This window comes from Aythya fuligula, chromosome 2, assembly GCF_009819795.1.
Source record: "Aythya fuligula isolate bAytFul2 chromosome 2, bAytFul2.pri, whole genome shotgun sequence".
NCBI lineage: Eukaryota > Metazoa > Chordata > Aves > Anseriformes > Anatidae > Aythya > Aythya fuligula.
In genome coordinates this window covers 45,573,570-45,595,564 of record NC_045560.1, presented here as the reverse complement: position 1 = coordinate 45,595,564, position 21,995 = coordinate 45,573,570, and the positions used below count along the sequence as shown (strand labels likewise).

At 38.7% G+C, this 21,995-nt stretch overlaps 1 protein-coding gene across 4 annotated transcripts in view; it reads right to left on the bottom strand.

The window, feature by feature from the left end:
• Positions 1–21,995, bottom strand: part of DNAJC13 (DnaJ heat shock protein family (Hsp40) member C13) — a 53,770-nt gene that overhangs the window by 18,108 nt on the left and 13,667 nt on the right. For all 4 annotated transcript variants that reach the window (XM_032180717.1, XM_032180720.1, XM_032180719.1 and 1 more), the window contains exons 7-35: positions 20,938–21,144; positions 20,747–20,842; positions 20,512–20,603; positions 19,576–19,742; positions 19,400–19,479; positions 19,156–19,325; positions 18,213–18,312; positions 17,869–17,976; positions 17,163–17,318; positions 16,228–16,284; positions 14,784–14,905; positions 13,564–13,639; positions 12,464–12,559; positions 12,177–12,320; positions 10,965–10,979; positions 10,226–10,308; positions 8,922–9,075; positions 6,673–6,776; positions 6,439–6,598; positions 5,374–5,436; positions 4,924–5,025; positions 4,683–4,787; positions 3,765–3,967; positions 3,245–3,329; positions 2,919–3,073; positions 2,318–2,363; positions 1,949–2,103; positions 1,126–1,327; positions 287–402 (exon numbers count right to left, since the gene is read on the bottom strand). In XM_032180717.1, the coding sequence (XP_032036608.1) occupies positions 287–402; positions 1,126–1,327; positions 1,949–2,103; positions 2,318–2,363; positions 2,919–3,073; positions 3,245–3,329; positions 3,765–3,967; positions 4,683–4,787; positions 4,924–5,025; positions 5,374–5,436; positions 6,439–6,598; positions 6,673–6,776; positions 8,922–9,075; positions 10,226–10,308; positions 10,965–10,979; positions 12,177–12,320; positions 12,464–12,559; positions 13,564–13,639; positions 14,784–14,905; positions 16,228–16,284; positions 17,163–17,318; positions 17,869–17,976; positions 18,213–18,312; positions 19,156–19,325; positions 19,400–19,479; positions 19,576–19,742; positions 20,512–20,603; positions 20,747–20,842; positions 20,938–21,144 (3,419 nt within the window). The remainder of the gene's footprint in view (positions 1–286; positions 403–1,125; positions 1,328–1,948; positions 2,104–2,317; positions 2,364–2,918; positions 3,074–3,244; positions 3,330–3,764; positions 3,968–4,682; positions 4,788–4,923; positions 5,026–5,373; positions 5,437–6,438; positions 6,599–6,672; positions 6,777–8,921; positions 9,076–10,225; positions 10,309–10,964; positions 10,980–12,176; positions 12,321–12,463; positions 12,560–13,563; positions 13,640–14,783; positions 14,906–16,227; positions 16,285–17,162; positions 17,319–17,868; positions 17,977–18,212; positions 18,313–19,155; positions 19,326–19,399; positions 19,480–19,575; positions 19,743–20,511; positions 20,604–20,746; positions 20,843–20,937; positions 21,145–21,995) is intronic.

The window sequence follows — 21,995 nt, the reverse complement described above, 5'->3', positions numbered from 1 at the left end:
ATTTATCCTGTAGAGCAGCCTAGTGAATGCTGAGAGCTCAAAGCATTTTTCCCGGTTTCAGTTCATCTTAATACTTTACAATTATTCTCTCAAAGAAACACCAGAGCTGAATTTTCAAGCTTTGTTTCTTCTTAGAAGAAAGCACTCTTCTGCCGTGAAAGTAGGTGCTAGACACAACTGGTACCACTAATTGGTTGTGAGTACTGAGATAAGGAAATTCAGTTTCAGTGTACAGACATTATGTAACTGCAGTTACATACCACTTGATATACTGAAAGCAACTTACTGTCCTTGTCCTTTGGGAAGGTTAAGAACCTCATAAGCATCATCTATTGACATGGTAGGTGGCTTCTTTTCTACTTCCTTCTTCCAAGCTTCTAGGGTATCTTTCAACAGTTTGACCTAAATAATTACAGTTTATTAGTGTTTCATTTATACTGGCTGTAGCACGTCATCTTCTACAATGAAGTGCTGCTTTATTAAGGTACCCTTATCACCCATCACCCTAAATTCAAAGACGTTTTAACTAATCCTCTTACTCATAGTAGTTATTGCTCCCACTTCAGTCAGGTAAGAATCAAGACTTGGCTTCACTGCAGCACTATGTTTTATTCAAGATTAAGACTGCCTCAAATTTAAAATATTTTTGTAAGTCACATTAGAAAAGGTAAAAACGCTTGAGTGTAGGGCAATTTACACTTCCATATTACAAAAACTGCAAAGCTGCATGAATAAATGAAGTTGATTAGACAATCAGACAGATCTAAGACCACTGAACTGTACCAAGATCTTACCAGTTCAGTTAATGTATTGATATCAAGTTGCTCAGTTTCCTGTGCAGCACAGAAATAAGAACTAAAAAACATTTAAGGCTCATTGAAACACTACATAAAGTTTGCGTACTTTAAGTCAGTACATGAAGAAATACTTAACCAGTGGCTGCTACATGGCACGAAGACTATTTTGCTTTGACATAAAAAAAAAAAAAAAGTTAATTCTGTCTTTCAGTTTGTAAGCAAATACGTTTAATTAGTTATTTGTAACAAACCAGCACTTGATTTCATTAAGTTGTTAGGACTCTGAAAGAACAACAGCTGAGCAAATTCTGAAATTCTTCTTACTTACTGGATCTTTAATTGGCCAGTCTGGAAATCTGAGCGTATCACAAAGATGCTTCAGGTAATAAATATTACAGAATAGTTCATTTTCCAGTTGCGGATAGTTGATAACTGGGATAGGACAGTATTGGTAGAGGGCCCTTGTATTGCTTTGAAGACGAGGGGTGAAGTCAGCGAGATGAGCAGCAATCTTTTCTATCATAAGACGCCTGAAAGTCACAAAGTTTGGTTTGACACTTGGCAAGCAGAGTCCTCAAAAAAGCATATAAGTGTGTTCACTGATATCTGCCACAAACATTTTCCCCGAGTAGCCTGACAATTTACAGAAGAGATAAAGGCCCTATTCTGTCATGAAGACATTTTAATGCCTAGAAAGTTCCGTTTATTTTAAAATAAATGGAAATGACGTTTTGCCCTCCCTCAATACTTCTTTACTTTTTGGAAGACCCTAAAAGCATACTGTAATGTTAGAGGTGCATCTCCTAGACTGGTGATACTGGCAAACAAGTACAGTAAGTACAAAACAGTCTACATAAGTAGTGAATTCTCCATTCATGAAAGGAACTTGGTCAAGTATGACACAGGCATATGTAAGAGGCTTTTCGGCATTCAGTGAAATAATCCCATTCTCTCTGCCAGTTTCCACACCTGTAATTTTTGATAGAAGCAGAGGACACTGCAGCATATTGCTCTTGCAGAGGGCAAATGGAAAAAAAGCAGTGGAAACACGGAAAACACGTATTTTAGACCTTCTGTAGAAATGCTAAAGCTAAGACCTCTTCAGCAGATATACTTTTTCAGATTTCTCTCTGACAGAAAAAAAAAATTACCTCATTTCATTGCTCCAAATTGCTTCTGGAGTGTCAAATTCCCCAAGGAATATCTCAGAAAATTTTTCTGGCTCATAATTTTCTAAGTAACACACCATTGCTTCAGGAAGAATATGTCCAAGTATACTTCTTTGAACTATATCTTGACTTTTTGTCTATGGAAAAAGATGACATTGCCATCTCAAAGTTAATTGGATTTTCAGCCTTTCCAACCAACTTAAGATCTCGAAGACCCTCCCCCCTTTTCCCTTACAGTTCTTAAATTCTGATTCTTAAGAACTAAGAATAAGCATGAAGTACTGTTAAAGCAAACAGGTGGTTTACAAAACTATTTGGAAAAACAGGCAGTTATTTTCATGATCTACTCACTTCTTCAGACTTGAAACCTTGTTTTGTATGTGTGTATTTCAAAAACCTAGAAGAGAAACAGTAGTTATTTAAGTATACAAAGTTAAAAAAGTATCAGTTAAAAACAGATCTGAAACCTTTGAAAGATAAACAGACCAACAAACTCCAGCTGGCAACTCTCATGCATTAACTTTGAGATGAAAAGAGTAACAGCAACCACTGAATGAATCTCTGAACCAAGACCATGAATTCCTTGGGAACCCCACCAAATTAAGTTCTTCCATGTGTAAGTATTGCCTTACGTTCACTGTTTCAGTTTGAGTCTTGTTCCTGAAAGTTTGTTTCCTCTACATCACATAAAGAAGCTGATAGCCTTTCCCTACAAATCCTGCCCTACATCATTTCATGGATGAAACAAGATGACCCTTCCCTCCTTGTCAGGGTCACAAGCAACTCATTTCATTAGCTGCTGACTTGACAATGTTGAGGTAACTCTTTTAGAGGGTGTTTGCCTGCAGTCTCGTGGTGATTCTAACAAAACACACATACTTCCAGGAGCATTTAGAGCAGCACTCCTTCTGAGCATGAGAAGTCAAGGACCATTTTCATCCTTTTTCCTCACCTTGCAATAGGAAGTACATTGGAACCCGTGTACATCATGATAAAGAAGAATACTCCACTCAAATAGAAACGAGGTAACTGAGGGTTATCTTGCATGATGTGAAACAACAATATAGCGACTTTTTCCACAAGGATAGGATCAAAAGTCAGTAGCAGCTGAAATAAAACACAAGCATTTACTATTAGCTGCTTAAATAGCCTAAGTTACCTACCAAAATCCCAGTTTTAATGAATTCAGTATTGGGATAAGGAAGTCAACTTAAAAATCTCATTTAAGTTCAAGGTCAGACTTTTACTCATTTCAATGTGTTTTTTAGAGCTGCTTACCTGAGTGATATGAGGAAGGCAAGTACTATCTGACAGCAGCCTTTTCACTCTAGGCAAAGGTCTTATAATAGCATTGTCTTGATCCCTAAAAAAATAAATTGGTACAGGAGCAAGCAGAAACATGCCTTTTCTCTTTCAAGAACAAGCAACTTAAGCAATCTACTAAGATCAGATTCAGTGCTTTAAAAAAAAAAAAAAAAAAAATCAGACTAAGTGTGGTTTAATACCATGCATTAACTTGGAAATATAGCTTCTTTAAACAAGAACCTGTCTGTAGGAATAAGACTGTGTTGCTGTGCATTAGGAACGCACCGAGCTTGTGCATGTGTCCTTGCAGTTCCTATCACAATGTTAGTATTGTCTCATTTACAAACCATTAACCCACAGGATTAATTACTACTGCAAAAATGATCTTTAATACAGGGTACTACTCGGGTTCTAAGAAAAGCTTCAAGATAGAAGTTGCATTTCTACATCTGCACGAGAAAGTTAGCCACCTCTGCTGAAAATTAGTGTTTACCTGCTGGGAAAATATCCACACATTGTGATGAGCATGTTGAGTATAAGCGTAGCAAGGTCAGTCTCATTCAGCACAGCCTGGCCACTGGCAAGCAAGCACCACTTCAGCTGAGGGATGACTTGTAATGGTCGCCAGCCGTCCATACCTTGAGCCCAGCAACGTGTTTTTGAAGTCAGCTTTCCACTGTCCCATAGTTCCTGCATCTATTGCAGAATTAGAGGTTAGTTGATTCAAGCACTCAGAATCAAGTTTGCTCCTCAACATTCACAATCAACACAAGCTTCTAACTGCCACATTGCAGACGTTACCAGAGTTCCATGCAATTCTAACAGAACCAGTTGGTAAACATGAAGTATGTTTACAGATTGTTGACAGATTGAGCATGGCAAAACTGGGCCACAAGGGGGCAGACAGCATTACCAAAGGCATTTAACCTTTCAGACGCTGTTGGCAAGAGTTACTGAGGTATCAGAGTGACTGTTAGTTTAATGGCACTGGTCAAGGCTTTTCTGGAGCATTTCAACAGACAAGGAAAAACATTTCATTGATTTTTTTGAACTTCTGTCCCAGTTTTCTCTCTCCGCTCATCCAAAAAGGCTGTGTATATAACAGGAGAATGACCTATAACTTCGTTAGAAAAGCCATTTGACACGTGCAGCAACTGCAGTACTGAGAAGAGTTTAGACCACAGAAAACAGATTTGTGCTCTAAGAGGAATTAAGAATTTAGGCATCAGAAGCTCTGTGCTACAACAGGCAATTGTTGTAATAACTGCTACACACAGTATTTGCTTCAAGATTAGATCTTTGGTCCCATCTTCTCTATACCTTTTATCAGACCTGGGTCTTGGCACAACACCAAACAAACATCAAGATGGAAATATCTTCCATCAAGGTCAAGTTAGAAGCAGACAGGTACCTCTTGAAAGCTGTAAGGACCGCTCCTTTCTTTGTCAGCATTGCCAAAGTACCATTCTTTCTCACTCTCCCTCTTCATATCTGGCGCTGCCTCAATCACATTGCTCTAGAAGTTGATATTTATAGGATTAGCTTCAGTGCAGCTATTACATTTCCACAGGAAATGTAAGGACATTGCTTTGCTAAGAAGACAACTCTTGAAAATCAATGTATGAATAGTATGAAACAAAGGCCACGTATACCTGCAGAGGGACTGTAGCTCTGCTTGTGTGAAGGTGTGCCAGTGTGAGCAGATCCACAAGGATTCGAATTCCGTTTGAATCCATAAGGTCCTTCACATTTTTCTGTTAATGTATGAAGTGAGTTAATAAAACTATTTTCCAGGTAAGAGTTGTTACAAATATTGAACGATTTTATCCTAGTAAGAATTGACTCTGAGAAGTCAAAGCATTAGCTAAAGAGCCTAGGATGGTGCAACCACCAGACTACGTATCTACATTTATCTACACACTTCCTTCAGCTTTCTTGCCAATACCAGCTACAATACCCCAAAAGAGCTGTATCACACATTGCTTTAAAGCCTGCATCAAGGCTGGAATTTTTGCTTAAGTTAACCCCGAAAGACGAGTTCAGAACATTTTATACGTTTGAAAGACCCATAAACTACTGTCACGTGTATGTGTGCACCTTACCTTATTAAGGATCAGCTTGTTGAGAAACAGTATCAGTCTGTCCCGCTCAAGCCTATCAGTGCACTATTGCAGCATAAGAGAACAAATTAGTATTTGATAGCATATATCAGAAATTACCTTCAAGAATCAATACAGTTGCGCCACAAAGACCCCTTTTACTTTTCTTCATGCCCAGAATAAAACAGCTGACTATTAAGTGTCCGGTTTCACATGCAGCTTTCTGACACTTAAGTAGAAAGATCGTGTTCCCCTCTACCATCCCCTTTGTTGCTCTGGGTCCAACACTCAGACCCACAGTTTGCTAAAATAATTTATTCTAACAGAATAGTGTTAGGATTCCCCAGTGAGCCTGTTAACACAAACACAGGGAAAAAGGGACTGCTTTCAGCCTGCAGAGAGAACAGGTCCTTGATGTTACATCTGTGGTAAGACTCAAGGCAAAATAACAGACTGTATTGGCTCAGTTCCACTTACACCAGCCACATCTAAAACCCACGCTGACGCGAGCAAAGAACTCCCTTCTTCAGATGGCAAGGAAATGCATTTTTACAATCTGTATGAGTTGGGAAACATGATTCAGACACACTGAATGGCCAAAGCAGTCACCAAAAAGATCCACACTGTGTCCATCTAAGGATACTGTTTAAGTCTGGGGCTGTTTCTACAGCTCCTGAATGGAGTCTCCCCAAGTATGACCTGGAACAAGGTCATCCTCTTAAAAAGCTTAATGTTTCTGCATTTTTCAAAAGCAAGAACAAGATTAATACCACACCAAGATCCTATATGCTTTATTCTTGCTCAGCCTAAGAAAACTAGGCTAACAAAACACACATTGAAATTCTACTTTGAAATACTTCTAAGATCAATGGCTTGTTAATTATACTTCAAGTGAGTCAAGGGGAGATACCAGGAACACTTCACGACAGCGTGAAAAAAGTATTCATGCTGCAATTTCTTATTCTGTAAAACTGAAACTTGACTTTCACAGCAACTTGAAGGATCTGAACATATGTTGGACCAGCCATACATTAACTACTGTATCAAGTTCCTTTAAATAACTCTTACCCGTTCTAACATCCCAACAATATACTTGGTATCAGAAAATGGTCCTATTTCTTCATGACATCTTCCATAAACAATAGCCAATGCTTGCAGACATAAGCATTTCATATTCACTTTTGGGGTAAGTAAGAAGCGATGGTAGAGCTCATTGAAGAATTCATATCTAAGGAAGAGATGAGATTTTAGCAAAGACAACAGAGACCTTGTGAGTGAGATAAGACTTTAGTAATGGCTCACGATTTTTTGATTGCTCCACTCTCTTCAGTTTCATCTTCTTCCAGTAGCAACCTTAGGTAATAATCCCCTATTTTTATCTCCTCAGAAAGGCACTCATATTTTACCTATAACATAAAACAGGTTACATAAGGAAAAACAATGTTTACTGTGAAGTTTTTGCTTGCATAAACATTACTGCATTTGCTTGCATCAATATCCTTGTCAAGGTTAGCAGCCCTTTCAATAGTCTGAGGAAGGCTGAAATCCTTCACAAGTCTGCAGTTAAAGTACACATCTGAGAAAAAACGATGCTGTAAGCTACCATTGCGTCCCAGAACAGAAGTATCTGACATTATTCAAGTTCCAGCTTCCAGCCTCTAAGTAACTTGTATCTATTTTTAGTAACTAAGCATGGATAATACACGATGCGTTCAATGACTCAAGTTTTAATGAGTAGTTATTTCACTGTAACATTTCACTCAGTGTTACTACAAGTATGAAACACCAGCATGACTTAATTACTAGCAATACTTGATATTGTTCTAGGTAATTAAAGTCTAGAGGCAACAGTATGCACAGCAAGAGGCTGAAGTGAAATTGCATAATAAGAACCGTAATTAGCTTCGTAACAACTACATTAAACCTAGCCACATGCCTCAGTGTTTAATGGTTTTAAACATTTGGCAAGCACCTCATTCAGAGGTACCTCTAACATACCACAAAAGCCACCTCTCTACAGTAGTTGTTCCTATCTATCGTTTGCAGACAACTTTATGTGGCCTTAAGATAGTGATCTACAGATCTGACCATAGCACCCGATACAAAGAAGTCCTCCCAACTAGTAACCTTCCAGAGCAACCTCAAACCACCATCCCCCTTGGCAAAGTGACATGTTTCACAGCTGGTCGAGAAGCCCTTGTCAACAATAAATAGCAGAAGTACTTATAGCATAGCCTGACAGCACAGTTTTCACTTAAAAATACTTAAAAGCAAGCCTCAGAGAGCAGCTGTTCAAAGACCAAGTTACAGAAGCCCCCATCAAGCCAGTCCCAAAGCATTTTGGGTTCTAACTACAGGAATGCTAAGTGATACGTTCCAGTAGCACAAGCCACAGGGGAGCATGAAGTGCAGATGGAAAGCCTGCTTTAGAGTAAGTTTCAAATCTGCACTTTTGATTCTGCCCCAGGTAGCACCTCTGAAGTACAGAGATGGAGCTGAGACAGCAGACACCGAGCCTGGAAGCCCTGCATCTGACCCATAACTGAAGGAAGCTTTTAAGACTGAAACATCAGTTCCAAAACCACCAGTCCAAACCCAGACTTAGCTGTTCACTTCATCAAGTCTGCAATTGTGTGATAGGGATAAAAGGAATAGGTAAAGTAGTTCTTCCTCTAATTACAATGGCTACTCTAGCAGATCTAAAAGAATCGCCTATTTGAGAATTGCTCAAAAGCAGCAGTTTACTCGTTTCACTAGTACTCCTCTGCTTTAAAAATAAAATTGTACTGTGACAAGGCGGGCACCGACAGTATCTAAGAATATCTTTGAATTTGAATTCAAGTACAGTCTTGTTTTGCTCTAGCATTACACATTAAATGCACAAATCCCTGGGGAACCATAACAGTACTGGAAACTAGAGTATGGGAATTTTTATTAGCATGCTGCTGGAAAAATTCTTTCAATTTGTTTTGAGAAAGCCAATTAGGAACGCATCAATTCCTTCAGCCTGCAATACCATTTTGACTTTAAGTACTGCTGTTTCTAGAACACAAAAAATAGTAATCCTCAATCTATAATCTACAGAGGGACATAGTTTTAACCACATAACCACTTGATGGTTTGACAGGTCAGTATTGAATGTCCCTAGGATCGCACAGACATGGTGGAAATAAAGACCAGAAACTTGCTATCAAAGAGTGAATTGTGAAGCTACCCAAAACAAGTCTCATTAAGCACACTCAAGAACACCCATGACTTAACTTGACAACAGCGTAATACCAGCTTGTCTCTGTTCCTCTTGTATGAGTATAAAGGTTTTTCTAAAGCATTATTTGTCAGGCTGAAGAGGTTTCAGTCTTGCTAAGTGACACTGGGCAATAACACCTGTCCATAGCCTTAAGGCCTAGCAGTTTATTCCATAACCAGGGGAATTGTAGCCTGCAGTCAGGGATCGTCAACACAAGATTCACTCATGTAGCTAGAGGCATAGAAGTGACATTTTAAGTAGCCAGATTTTACATATGCAAGTTCTAACACAGAGCGTTATTTACCTCAAACTCCTGATGGTTCCATGAGATAACACTAGCACTACCAAGTTCTCTGTCAATATTAAATGCTCTCATCTCAGACTCAAGAGTATCTCTCAGTTCTTCCCGTGTTTTGAAGTTCCAAATTAAGTTTGATCTAGTATGGTCCTGAAGAAATCTAGAAAAAAAAGTTACACAGTTTAAAACCTTCAAACATCATCTGAAAGCCAGGTAAGACTCAGCTAGCAAGCTAGAGAAGGCTGGCATTATCGAACTTTATTATTAGAAAGCCCCAAGTAGTGGTCTCTAATTAGAAGAACTATGCTTTTTTTGCTTGTATGGTGTTTTCATTATTATGGAGGTTAGCACAGAACAAAGCATGCCTGTTGTCATCTCTTTTGGCTCAGTTATCTGCATACTGCTGACAAATGGGAGACTTGCAAGCTATTCACTGTAAGGCAGTAAGGGCTAGAGGTAAACAACAACCCAAGAGAGCAGACAGGCACATACCTAGCGTATGTTTTGAACAAAAACAGTAGTTCGTGTCAGAAGAAAAGTTCTCAAACGTCACAAGACAGTCAGTGGACATTACTCAGTGACAGTTACAAACCAGCATTTGGACCCAGAGACTGGCTGAGAGCAGCACTTTAACATTTGAGGTTTAAGAGCATACAAATCTTCCTTTTATGCAATATTTGTGTAGCGACAGGCTACATAATTTCACCTTTAGAAACATTAAGCACCACTTAAGCCCGCTGAACAGTCAAGGGTTATTAAAACATTCCTCTCCTAGCCGGATAGAAGTGATATTCCCTTTTTTCCAAGTAGAAGTCCCTCCTTTTTCAACTTTGACAGCTGTAAGAACTCACAGGTAAGCAAGCCGCATTTAGGACTTGGGGCACTACTTAAAATACAGTATATACAAATGCTTTCTCCTTTAGCCTTGAACTCATTTTTATTCCAATTCAAGTTAAAAGGTATCAAGTAACTCACAACTTGATGCACTAATACAATACAGTGCTTTTCAGTGCTACTTTGCTTTACTCTTCTACATCACGCAGATCTGCATTTGCAGCTTGTCGCTCACTTTTTGACACACAGAAAAAAAAGATTTATCTTGATAATGTTTGAGAAGCTTTCCAAATTCCCCTCTCCTTTTCTAAACAAAAAATCTTTACATGGTTTACAGTTTCATAACTTCCTGTCATAAAGCACTTACACCATTTCAAAGCAGGCATCAACTGGAAACAATCTACAGGAATTCAGATATTAACAAGAACATCCAGCTGATAACATTGGACTCCACCATATTAATCTTAGTATTTTACCTGTAATAGAAGAGATCCCAGTTTGCTTCTATTTTTATTCTTTGCCGTCGTTTCCTTAATATCACTGGCTTTTGAATAATGTTCTGCAAAAAAGACAAATTTAAGAAATTAATAGTAAAAAAGAATCCCCTCTTTCCCTTTAAAATAAAAAGCTTGGATTTCTTATTCCTTGAAAAGCTATACTTTAGGTTAAGCCTCATTAACAAGGTCTCTATCTAGTAAGCAGCAGCAACAGACTTTCACAAGTGTTATTTACAACAAGTTAAATCATGCCAGAGAAACTTTCAGCTGTTTAACAAGTCGTTCCTTTAAAAACAAGTTATCCCTCCCTGAGAGAAGCTTAGTTCCCATCACCACAAGCACTCTGTGCTAGCAAGATTGCCAGGATAACCAGGATAAGCCAATATTGAATATACTTCAAGATACCAATTTCACATAAACCAATCATGCAAGACAACAGTACTTTTAGCACTGAGCTAAAAAAAGCAAGCAGAGCTTTAAGACTGGCATCCACAATAAGACCAGCAGTTCCAAAGCCAACAGAGGGAAAAACCACACAGAGACTGCTTGCTCTTGGAGTGAAAGTAACTGGAACAAGTCACAGAAACATGTCACAAGCCTGACTTGGCCACTGAAAGGTTCCCTAGTTTGCTCAAGCTTTAAAATCAATGTTATACTCTACATGCAAGCAAAAGTGAGCAACATAATCCACAGACATGGCTGAAATATACAAACTCACCATATTGTTTCTGTCCTGATTGTAAAAGCAAATTGGAAGAAAAGAGAAAAGGAACATTTAACAAGCCACAGCCATTGAACTTAATTCAAAGTGGTCATAACCTCACCTACTACCCTTTCCAAGCTACGCTAACATACATTTAGTGTGAAAAAGCAATCATTTAAAATAAGTATAGAGATGAGATGTTTAAAATGATGTTGCAAGCACTAATACTGCAAAACATCCTCAAGCGCAATTCATCCTTCTATCACCATTTTCCATATTTTCACATTAAAACTTTGCTTTGAATCTAGTTCACCATTATTTCAGAGAGTAACTATCAATTCTGCACCACAGAGTGCATCAAACTTGAGCAATATTTTACCAAGTTAAGGTTTTCCCAAATTCAAGCTTATTGTTGCACCAGATCAAGTATAAAGAGTGGTGTGATCAATACTTCACATTCTCTTTTCATCCTTCTTTACATATAAAGAAGAAATAGATTCCTCCTATTTCCCAAATATAAGAATAAGTTTAGTCATGACACTAAAGAAAGTTAAGAAATGCACTTCACCATTCAATGCTTGTCAAACAGAACATGACAAAATAAAAAAAGGAGACAGTGTCCCCTTATCTCAGATCAAAAGTCACTTATCACCTCCATCTCAATCTTGATTTTATGCATAATCTTTTGTAATTTAAGCACTGAAATACTTGACTTGCTGTGCTGCTTTGTCAACCTTAAGGGCATTATGACTGATCAAAAATTTGTATTGCTGGAAAGCCCACTATTCAAGATAATACTGAACTTCAGGTAGGTTCTAGAACTAAATACCACCACATACGACGGGCATCATTTCACATGCAAAGAATATCTATAGTTTCTTCCAAATGTGGTTTAAAGGCTGTTTTTGCCAGATTTCCAGGAACTTCCTATTCTCCCATTCAATTGTCATAGAAGAGATGAACAAGCTGCACTCAAATTTGGTTAGGTTAGCTAGAACAAGTTAAAACTTAACACATGCTGAATGTACTCTTTGCCCTACTCTACATTCTCCCCAGAACCTCTCTCTAATCAGATGAAGACCAGTAAGAGGTAGAAAATCTAAACAAAAGAATGAAGTTTCTCACATCCCCACACCTCTATTACTGTGAATCTTCTTCTGATTTCAGTGGAGTTGTCAGTTTCCCTCCATGTTTAGTCAAGTTGTTAACAGAGCTTAAAATACTTGCCTCTTTTTGAGCTATGCCCATTCTATCTCTCCAGTGCATCAAGACTAGATCCACCTTCTCTTTGGCAAATTTTTCAACTTCCTTTGCAGCTTTTCCTGCTAGCCGCTGCCACTCCGGCACTTTATTAAACTTGCCATACTGATCCTGCAGAAGAAACCCCACTGGTTAGTTGCAGGTCTATCGACATGTTTGATACAGAAACTCAAGTATTACACTGATCTGTACTGAAAGTCTCCAAGACTGTATACGTACAGAATGGAGGAGGCAAGACAGCTATGTTTACTTACAGTTGCAATTTTTAAGTTATCTCTCACATGCATCCTATCAGCATCTTTTTCAGGAACAGGATCAGCACTGTCAAGGTATGCCAGCAAACCTGGTGGCTAAAAACAATGAAAAGCAGCGTGAACACAGCTGTGACTAACAGAACAGAAACCATTACATTAGGCAACAAGGTATTTCCTTTGAATTGGCCAGTTTCAAAACGGAAAGAATATTCTACTCTCAAGGAAGTGAAGCTGCAGCAGCTTTTTGCTTGTATTACTGAAATACCAACATCCTTAGCAGAACCATTAAAGAGAGGCACATAATTAAGCTTTGGTACAGTGGAGCTCTTTTGCCTATATCCCATTCCTTAAAGGAGCACTTAATGAAACAAATTGCTGCAGGAAGAGAAGAGTTGACCCTACAGCAGTATAGAAGGGAATGAATACTAACACTAGTGTTTACATAATGGGGCTGAGTGCTATACATGACATTAGAGAAAAGTAGTCTTATTTGACTAAGCCTTCTAGAAATCAGTGGCTAAAATCAGGACAGCCTGCTCTGCCAAGAATTGAGGAACTGCAACTTTGAATTTTAAGTGGCATTTTTCTATATTTAGTAATTCCTTACAACACTATTTGAAAACCTATTTTCACTAAAGCAACTTAGAAGAACTTTTCAGAAAAAGCTCTAAGACTGAAAGAACACAGGAAACATCAAGTATGTAGATTTAACAGCATTATAAGCAACCAAGTTGGACATGTCTGCAAGCATAAAAAGAAAACTGTTTCTTAACTCTTTTGGGAACCAAGCATTAAAGACTGTTTACCTTGTTTTCTGCATTTTTGTTCTTTCAATAAAGAAAGACATGTTAAGTTTTGTGTTGTACGCTCTTTTTAAGAGTGACTGGAGAGTCGTAGAACTCTAAGAACCTAAGATATTTTGTACTAGCCATCAATATCCTTTAAACAGCAGATGCCAGACTTCTGATCTTGCAGGTTAGACTTCCACACTTTGGAGGGGAAAGGGGATGCTTTCCACTATATAGCCTAGCCCAAGTTTTCTAGTACTGCAGGAAGTCAGATTTCACTCTTTCCCCAGTTCACATCCCATTTTTACTCACCAAAATACGTTTCAACAGGTTCATTGCAGTTTTGTTCTCAGCTGTCCAGAGGCCAACCAAATGTCTACTTAACTGCCTGAAAAAGCCATTGAAATGAACAAACCACAAGTCAGTATTTTATACAGCTTTATAAACCACCGAGTTTAAACCCTTACCATGCTGGTGAAATGAAGATGAGCAAGAGTTTTGTGGTCTTCAGTGTGTAAGAGCACAAAGCAATATATTGTTCCAGTTCAGGTATAAAGCATGCTGAGCATAAAGTGTTGCCTTTAAAACGTTCTAGTGAAGTTAGTGGAACAGTAGCAGCACATGCTTGTTGATCTAGACCTCAAAAGAACACTTGAGCAATAGAGCAGAAACTAAATATTTAATTTAGAAGTGTATGTTTATCCAGTTAATCTTAAGTTACAGCTAGGGTTAAGAACTTGATGGCTTTCTAGACTCTTGACTGCTCTACTTGAAGACCTTAATACCAGTTATTGGTTAGGAAAGCCTCTTTTGGGAGCCTGCCTTTACGCCAACTAACACTTTCTGCCAACAGTCATCACTGGGGTTCTAACGTGTTGAACCAAAGCGTCACTTAAAAACAAGTCATAAGTAGCTTCAAACAGAACTAGTATGATGGAAGGTTTCATGCTAGCTCTCTTCTGAATGACACAGTGGCACCAAGTTTCACTGGTTACGTTGCTTTAGCAAATCCTTTAGCACTTCAGGACGGTGTAGCTATAGCCTCGATAACCTTATATTGGGGGAATTAATTGAATCATTACTCATATCCTCTTCAGCATGCCCTCAGGCCCAGCCTTAGAGCTCACCAGTTCTACTCACTGTTGAGCCCATAGAATGATTTCTGTACAATTAGACTTCTCTCAGATGAGATGGGTGACCCTAACTGCATGCAAGATGTCTGAGGTGTGCACACCAAGATTTATGCAGTTACATCATAAAATTGAGCCTTTTTGCAAGTTCCAGACATTCTACTTGCTTTTTCTTTCTCTGAATATTTTCAAGGAAATAACAACTTGAGCCTTTTGTGAGCCAACTCCCCTTTTGGCTACAGTCTCAGATGAAGTTTTCTCCACTTAAACACACCTGCTGCTGAAGAAGATACCATCCTAAAGAACTACAAATTTTCTTCCCTGAGCTCCCAGTATTTCCAGTATTAACTGAGCCATTACTTACACTTTTTAAACATAATATATCAAGCAAGACTGACATACCTATTTGTAAGCATCCTCTGATCTGTGCTTATTGTAAACATAGCAGTGTGCAAGTGACGAGGTAAGGCACCTTCACTGAGGGCAAGATCTTGCATTTTGGTAGCAATCTCTTTGTCTCCTTCCTTTGGAAACAGGGCAAGATGATTACTAGAGAAAGAATCTTAGTTAAGCTGCTTTTATCTTAGTCTTACAGTTCCGAGACCTTCTAGACCATCAGCTATGTCAATTAATATCCAAAAGCCAGAAGCCACAATACAATGGGCTTTAACTGCAAGTTCTCAACAGCAAGTGATCGGAGTTGTAGTAAAGCCAAGGACTAGATAATTGGTAGTCATTATCTATGGGGACAGTAACTTGATAGGGTAAGATGCATTACACATCATCATCAATCAGGATATTGGTCATACATTTATAATACTTCCACACTACAATTGCAAGTTAGGATTGAAAAATGACAACCACAAGTAATTGTTTATTGCCTGAGTTTGGTCAATAGGAACTACTTCTAAAAATAATAACTGGTGCTCTTTGGTTTAGACAGTGACATGGAGAAGAGTCACTCGTCCAAGATATGTTGGTTGCAATCAATAATTAAAAACAAACTTTCATTGCATTTTTACTCAGCCAAATCCAATGGTTCAAATAATAGGAGTCATAGTAGACAGCACAGTAACTTTTAGCTAACATTATCTGACATATGAGTGGAAACTTGCAGGTTTATAGCACCTCTATTTCAAGTGTTCATTCACTTCCATTCCAAGAAAGCACTAGGTACAATTCAGATGCATAAGCCATTGTGACACAATGAGGCACTAACTTAAGACCTGAATTTCAACACTGGAAGTGTCTAGAGTCAGTTAGCAAGGTCACCCTACAATGATCACGAGCAGCCCTCCAGAAGTATGGACTTGGCCCATGCATCATGATGTAGCTCTGGTATGGAAACTATCAAAGCGAAATCCTTTACTGAAGCAGGAAGAACAAGAACAGAAACTGACATCACTAGCTTGCTCTGCAACACTGCTGTCTGCAAATCCCAATCCCATTCCAACTGGCAGTGTATCAGTAAAGTCCCAAGAAACATGGCTTCTTCTCCTTGAGAGATTCTTTTCACATGCAGGACAAGTCTAGTGGTTCTGAAGTATGTGACTGAGCTACATACAACATTAACAGCCAAACCTCGACTGCAGTATGAAAACATGCAAGGCGCTACCTAACATCTCAACTCACATGCCTTCCAAACCCTCAAGTGCAAAACAAAGCAAGTTGCTATATTAAAACACTCACAATTAAGCTAGTGTTCTGTTCCTCACCTTCCCTCCCCCCCAGAGAAACTAATGTAACAGAAGTAGCTACTGCTGGTAAGACAATATTGACATTACACTTCTAAAATAGTTGATACATACTTATTATGCTATCCCAAGTAACACTGCTGAAATCTCACCTCTATTATTGCCTTCATCACCAAACCTGCTCCTTTCACAATTGCCATGGAAGGGTGCTACAATAGAAAGTTGACAAAAAGTGAGGTGTAAAATTTGAAGATCAGATCTGTACGATGCATTCTAACTCCAACTACAGGCAAAAATTAATCAAAGTTTTGTGAAAGCTAGCCCCGTGTTCCAGTAAGTGCTCCTATCCTATACTTTTAAACAAGAATCTCTCATGCAACTATTAGATGAGCTTCCTGGCACCTAACAGCACAATGTACCAGAGAAGCTGTAATAGTGCTGGGGAAGCTGTGACAGGCCAACACCAAGAAGTAGAAGAGCATGCTAGCTGTTTTGTTTGTGTTTGGTTGATTTTTTTCCTTTAAACTTCTTTTGGGGTGTGGGTAGAGGTGGTTAAACCAAAAGAAAGCGCAGGTGCTTTAGCAAAAAATCCTGTGAAAATTCTGTGGAGTTAGTCTTGTAACCAACTCTGTTACTCAGAGAGAGACTAAGCTGACAGGTTCTCCAGAGAGCAAGATCTGTGCATCTGCTGAATCTGATTTAATACTTAACTTGTATGTTAAAGTGTTTCCAAAACATCTTAGATTCTCTATTTTACAATGATTCAGCATATCATTCACTACAGGATTACCATCTCAAGCCAACTTGAAGCTAAAGCAACAGGCCAAAAAATTTATTAAGGTGGAAAAGAATTAAGTCCATTAGCCAGATAAACAATAAGCAAACTCATCCTTCAGTAGAACAAGAAAAACTACAATGCACTGACTACTTAAGGCCTCTGATAATATATATTTGGCATTATAAGCCGTTAACACTAGAGTTCCCTCTAAGAAATTGAGATCAGTAGATTATCTATGTTAAGAATTACTTCAATCCTGTTACTGGTCATTTTGCACATCAAAAGAAAAAATAACAGTTGAAGTCTCACCTGAAAGAGCTTAAATAGCGTTCTTCCATTAGATGCCACCATTTCTAACAACATGTCAAACTGCTGCCCTTCAGTAGTCTCACTATATGGAGCACATAGGGCAAATGTCAGGAAGTCCAGAAGTGAACTAATTACTAGGGCACCTGTCCCATGATCCTGAAATTAGAAGACAAACACGCTATACAGAAAGTGTTTCTCCCCCAACTAGAGTATTCATGCAAATTTTACTCAGCACTCATGATGCTGAAGGTGCTCCTCCTTGTCACAGCATGAAATAATTGACAACTGAAAATACAAGTTCAAAATATACCAAAGCACTGCCTTATGACTCAGACTAACGATGCAGTATTGGCTCCAAGAGCGCACCAGAGACTTATGGCCACATACATCAGCATATTGCTTTTTGTTTTTCTAGTTTTAAGCCCTTACGTACCAGTTCATGCTACTCTCTGCTATATATGGAAATTGGATGTTCCTTTTAACTATGTCTGCATGTTTAATGACACACCTAATTTCTTCATGATAGACAGCTGTATTTCTAACCTGCCCAGACCCAAAGCAATCTAGAACAAGTTTCAGTGTTAAACAGCTATATTTTCTGTATTTTGATTCCAGAGACTAAGACAATTAGTTAAATATGTTCAAAGTGCTTTGGCATTAATTTGGAAAAACACTTATGAAAGCTATCTTTCAAAATCTGACTTACCACATGGGAATTGAATTTCTCTAGTAGGTTTTCTAGAAACTTCTTTGAAAAAAGAAGGGAAGCTTTGTTCAGCTGCTCCTGTCGCAAGTCATAGTCATCATGCATGGGCTACAAAAAAAAGTATTCACAATACAGTCACATTTCAACCCTCAATTCTTAACAGCTGTAGTCCTAAAGCCACACATTAAATCCAGAAAAACTCATACTACAGCAGCTTCAAGTTCACCAGGAAACCACTGTAGCACAAGTTATTTTATATTTGAGTACATTGCAAGTTGAAGTGCAGTCCATATTTCTGCATCTTTTAGTCTGCAGTTCACACATTTCTACAATTTAATACTTACACACATAAGAGCACAAAGCATGTCAATAGATGCATGGGTTACTCCATCATTGTTCCTTTTGAGGGCTTTCACAACCTTCATTCCTAATCGTTCTCGAAACCTTTTGAAAGGGGGGAAAAAAAAGCAAAACCACCAGTTTTAGAGAAAAGAGATCTTAGTTTTAATACAAAAGTCCAGTAATAGAAGAGTGGCCTGTTCCCACTGCATTTGGCAAACAAGAACCCTGAAGTTCACAAAACTTTGATACTCTCTGGCAGAACACATTAGCGTTAGACTTCATCGTTAACAATATGCTGAGAGCACATTCACGAAAACCAAGCATATTTGTGCAGTTACAGGACAGTGGTAGTGCAGAACCCTGCACAAAAAACACACGGAACTCTATAAAGGTCTCAGACTATGTATGTTACTTTTCAGCTGCCCCATCATCTAAAGTCAAAACTGGTTCTGAAGAATTTCATACACAGAAGAACGTTGAGCAGTTTGTCCTGTTTCCCTATGCTAGCCAGTTCAGACAAGCTCCCAGAAGCCTGTACTTACTGTAGGAGTACAACTCAGCTTTCTCACATCAAGTTTTATCTTGTGTTGAACTGAAGATAGTAATGGAATCAACATACTTTAAGAACTGTGGAACTGACTACTTCAAGGACACTTGAAGGTGCATTTTAGAAATATTTTGACTAGGAAACAAATCTTTAAACTGCATTTGACTCTTAAGGGAGAGGATAGTTAAGAAAAACATCACATTTACATACCGATGATAACTTGGGATACTTAAAATATAATAAAGCCTGATGACAGGCTCATACTACTGGATGCAATGCTGTACAGAGCCTTTCAGAAGTGTTTCTTAGGCCAAATTCTCAGTTTTAAAGATCAGCTATAAAAAGCTCAAGAATTGTTTTCACCTACTGCTTCTGAGCTCAAGAGACTTCTCACTTACTTTGGAAGCTGAGTAAAGGCAAGGAAGCCTGCTTTTGAAGCCACTAATCTTCTTACTGCTTGGAATTGGCTTTCAAGCTCTGCATTAGATGCTGCAGCATCTCCTTCTTGTGAGAGCAATGCTGTTATGGCATTATTAATGAGTTTCTCCTTGTTTTCCGAGAACAGACCCTGGTTAAGAAATATGAGTTAATATTTGTGTGTTAACAACATCTTCAGAGGGTGAGTAGGGGATTTATTCTTACATCTTGTGTAACTGCATGTAGTACTCCGCTGTAGGAAATGTTAGCATTGAACCTGAACACAGCATCTGCGAAGTTCCCATCTGGAAGAAGACATAAAAGTTAAGTACACAGCATCTGACTAAGCATTTGGATGTTTAAAAGAACACTATAAAACCCTGTAATAAGCATTAGCTTACTTGGAGGAGCAGCCAAAAACCTGAGATGAAGGCTCTCTACTTCTTCATCGACAGGCATACTGAGCAATCCCCAACGCTGTCCTTTGTGCGTGGAGGTCATTTTCACACACACATCTCTGTTACCAGAGGCTCTCACTCCATCCAGCAAGCTAGCTAGGAGAGAATCTCTGGGTTGGGAAAAAGACACGCCAAAAAAATTTTGATCAAAAAATGGTGCCAAAGAACAAAGTCAAAAAAAGAAGTCAAGCACAAGATGAACAGCAGCAATACTCAATCTCTACCAAGACTAACAGCTACCCCTCTGGAAGAAATCTAATTTTCAAGTGTTCCTTTATTCACTGTAAGGACAGAGCTGTTTTACACAGTATGTAGACAGCTGCAGCCTTTCACTTAAAGGATCAATTCCAGATTATCTGTGTGTTACACGTGTTACAAGTCAATTCTTCCCTGTGCTTTCTGCAAAACCTCCCTCAGCAGGACTACACTGCATTAGAACCACAGTGCAGGATGGCTATTCTGTTGGTCATTTTAAATAGAATCAACTAAGACCATGTCAAACGGACAGCTCAAAGGCTTGGCAGCCTTCACATTTCAACACTCCTTACACCATGCTTTCTTTCAGTTTCTCATTTATACAGCCTAACCAAGAACATACATAGAGCAAGATTGCTTAGAAGAAACAAGCTGTATTTAACTGTCCAACACCTTTATGTGGTCATCAGAAAACTTCAGGACTGATTTACTTTAAATTTAGGTAAATATAAAGGGGAGAGATTTGGATGCTGTAACACATCTTGGATTTGTAAGTGGCAGACCACTAGAATAGCAAGACTTTAAGTTAACACCTCCAAGGGTCACCGTTTATGGAAGCTGAGACTAGAAGCACAACAATGGCAACTTTCATTTGAACTCACGACCGCCAGGAGTTCCAGTTACCTTTCCGTTGAAGAGTATTTCCGAATTTGTCCTTTGATAAATTCAATGGTAAAAAGCTGAGGATTTTCACAGTCACATACTATTGCAAATACCTAAAAAGAAGAGATAAGGATCACATTCACAGAGCCACGTTATTTTTCTACTCCATAAACTAAGGCCATCTTATGTACATCAAATTCTTATTATTAGAGCTTCTGCTTGAAGAGCTTTTTTTAAAAAAAAGCTCGCCTCTTACCTCGCCTAAAGGTTTCAAAGTTGCGATGTTATAGGTAGCTGGATCCCGTTCAACTAAGCAAGCTTCTGTAAGAGCTAGTATTCTTTTCACAGGTTCCTTAAGAAAAAATGTTAGAAAAGGGAAAGGCATGTTAGAAAAGAGAATTTCTAGCGCTTCAGAGGAACTAAGTAAGTTAGGTGTGATATCCTTACCAAGTGTCTAGGTGTTATTTTCTGAACAACGAACTCTGCTAAAGACGTTACGGATTCATCATTGCTGTATTTTCCAAAGCGAAGATTCAAGTATTGCTCAAATTCTAAGGATTCTTTCCTTATCCTCAGAGAGATGCCTATGAAGTTGCCAGCATGCTCTATTGCACTTTTGATAATTTCCTCCCTCTGCTCAGATGCAAACAGGTGCTGCAAATTTTGATAGGAGACAAGTGAAATATGTGGCATAGCTCAAGTAATCATGGTTCCTGAAATAATCCTCCCTTATACACCTGCCTAACATTACAGAATCTTCCCAGCAGTTGGGCAAGCTGGACTTGCCTTTACAAAATCCACAGTATAAAAAGAAAATGTATTTATTACACATGAGAATGGCTATTAGCTGATTTACATTTTCCTTTCAAAAAATTCCTAAAGGATTCCCTCCTACATATTAGCATGCCAGTAAGTAAAGGCTGCATGACCTGCCTGCCCTTTATCTATATAAAGCGCCTATCACCATATTGATAAACACTCTTTGGAACCTCTCTGATGGCAGGGATAAGAACAGGAGTTGGCCTGTTAGTACCTCAGCACTTCTGTTTCTAAACATTTAAAAAAAAAAAAAGCCACAAGACTGCACTAAATCTGAAGAGCCTGGCAGGAATGAGGAACCAGAGGGAGCTCATGTGGCTACCACACTGTGGTTATCTGTAGGGCTGCTATCCAGCCTTGCTAGGTGAGGTTAGGTCAGCTCTAAAGGATGTCATATGTTGACAGTTTTATGCCAGAGAAAAGCATGCCACAGTGCAAGAGCAAGGGAAACACTAGAGAAGTTACTCACAGTTTGCTTGTAGTGACTGAAGTAGCTATATTTAAGTTACCAATTTAAGCTGCTTGCACACAGAAACCCTTTTAAAATTTTTAAACCAACACTGCACTGCAGCAAGCATTTCCCAAGCAAAGTTGCTGAGTATCAGCTCAAAACCTAGAAAGACAGCATCACTACTGATTAATCTGAGTAATCTCTCTCCATTGCTTAGGTTAGTAATAACTGCCTA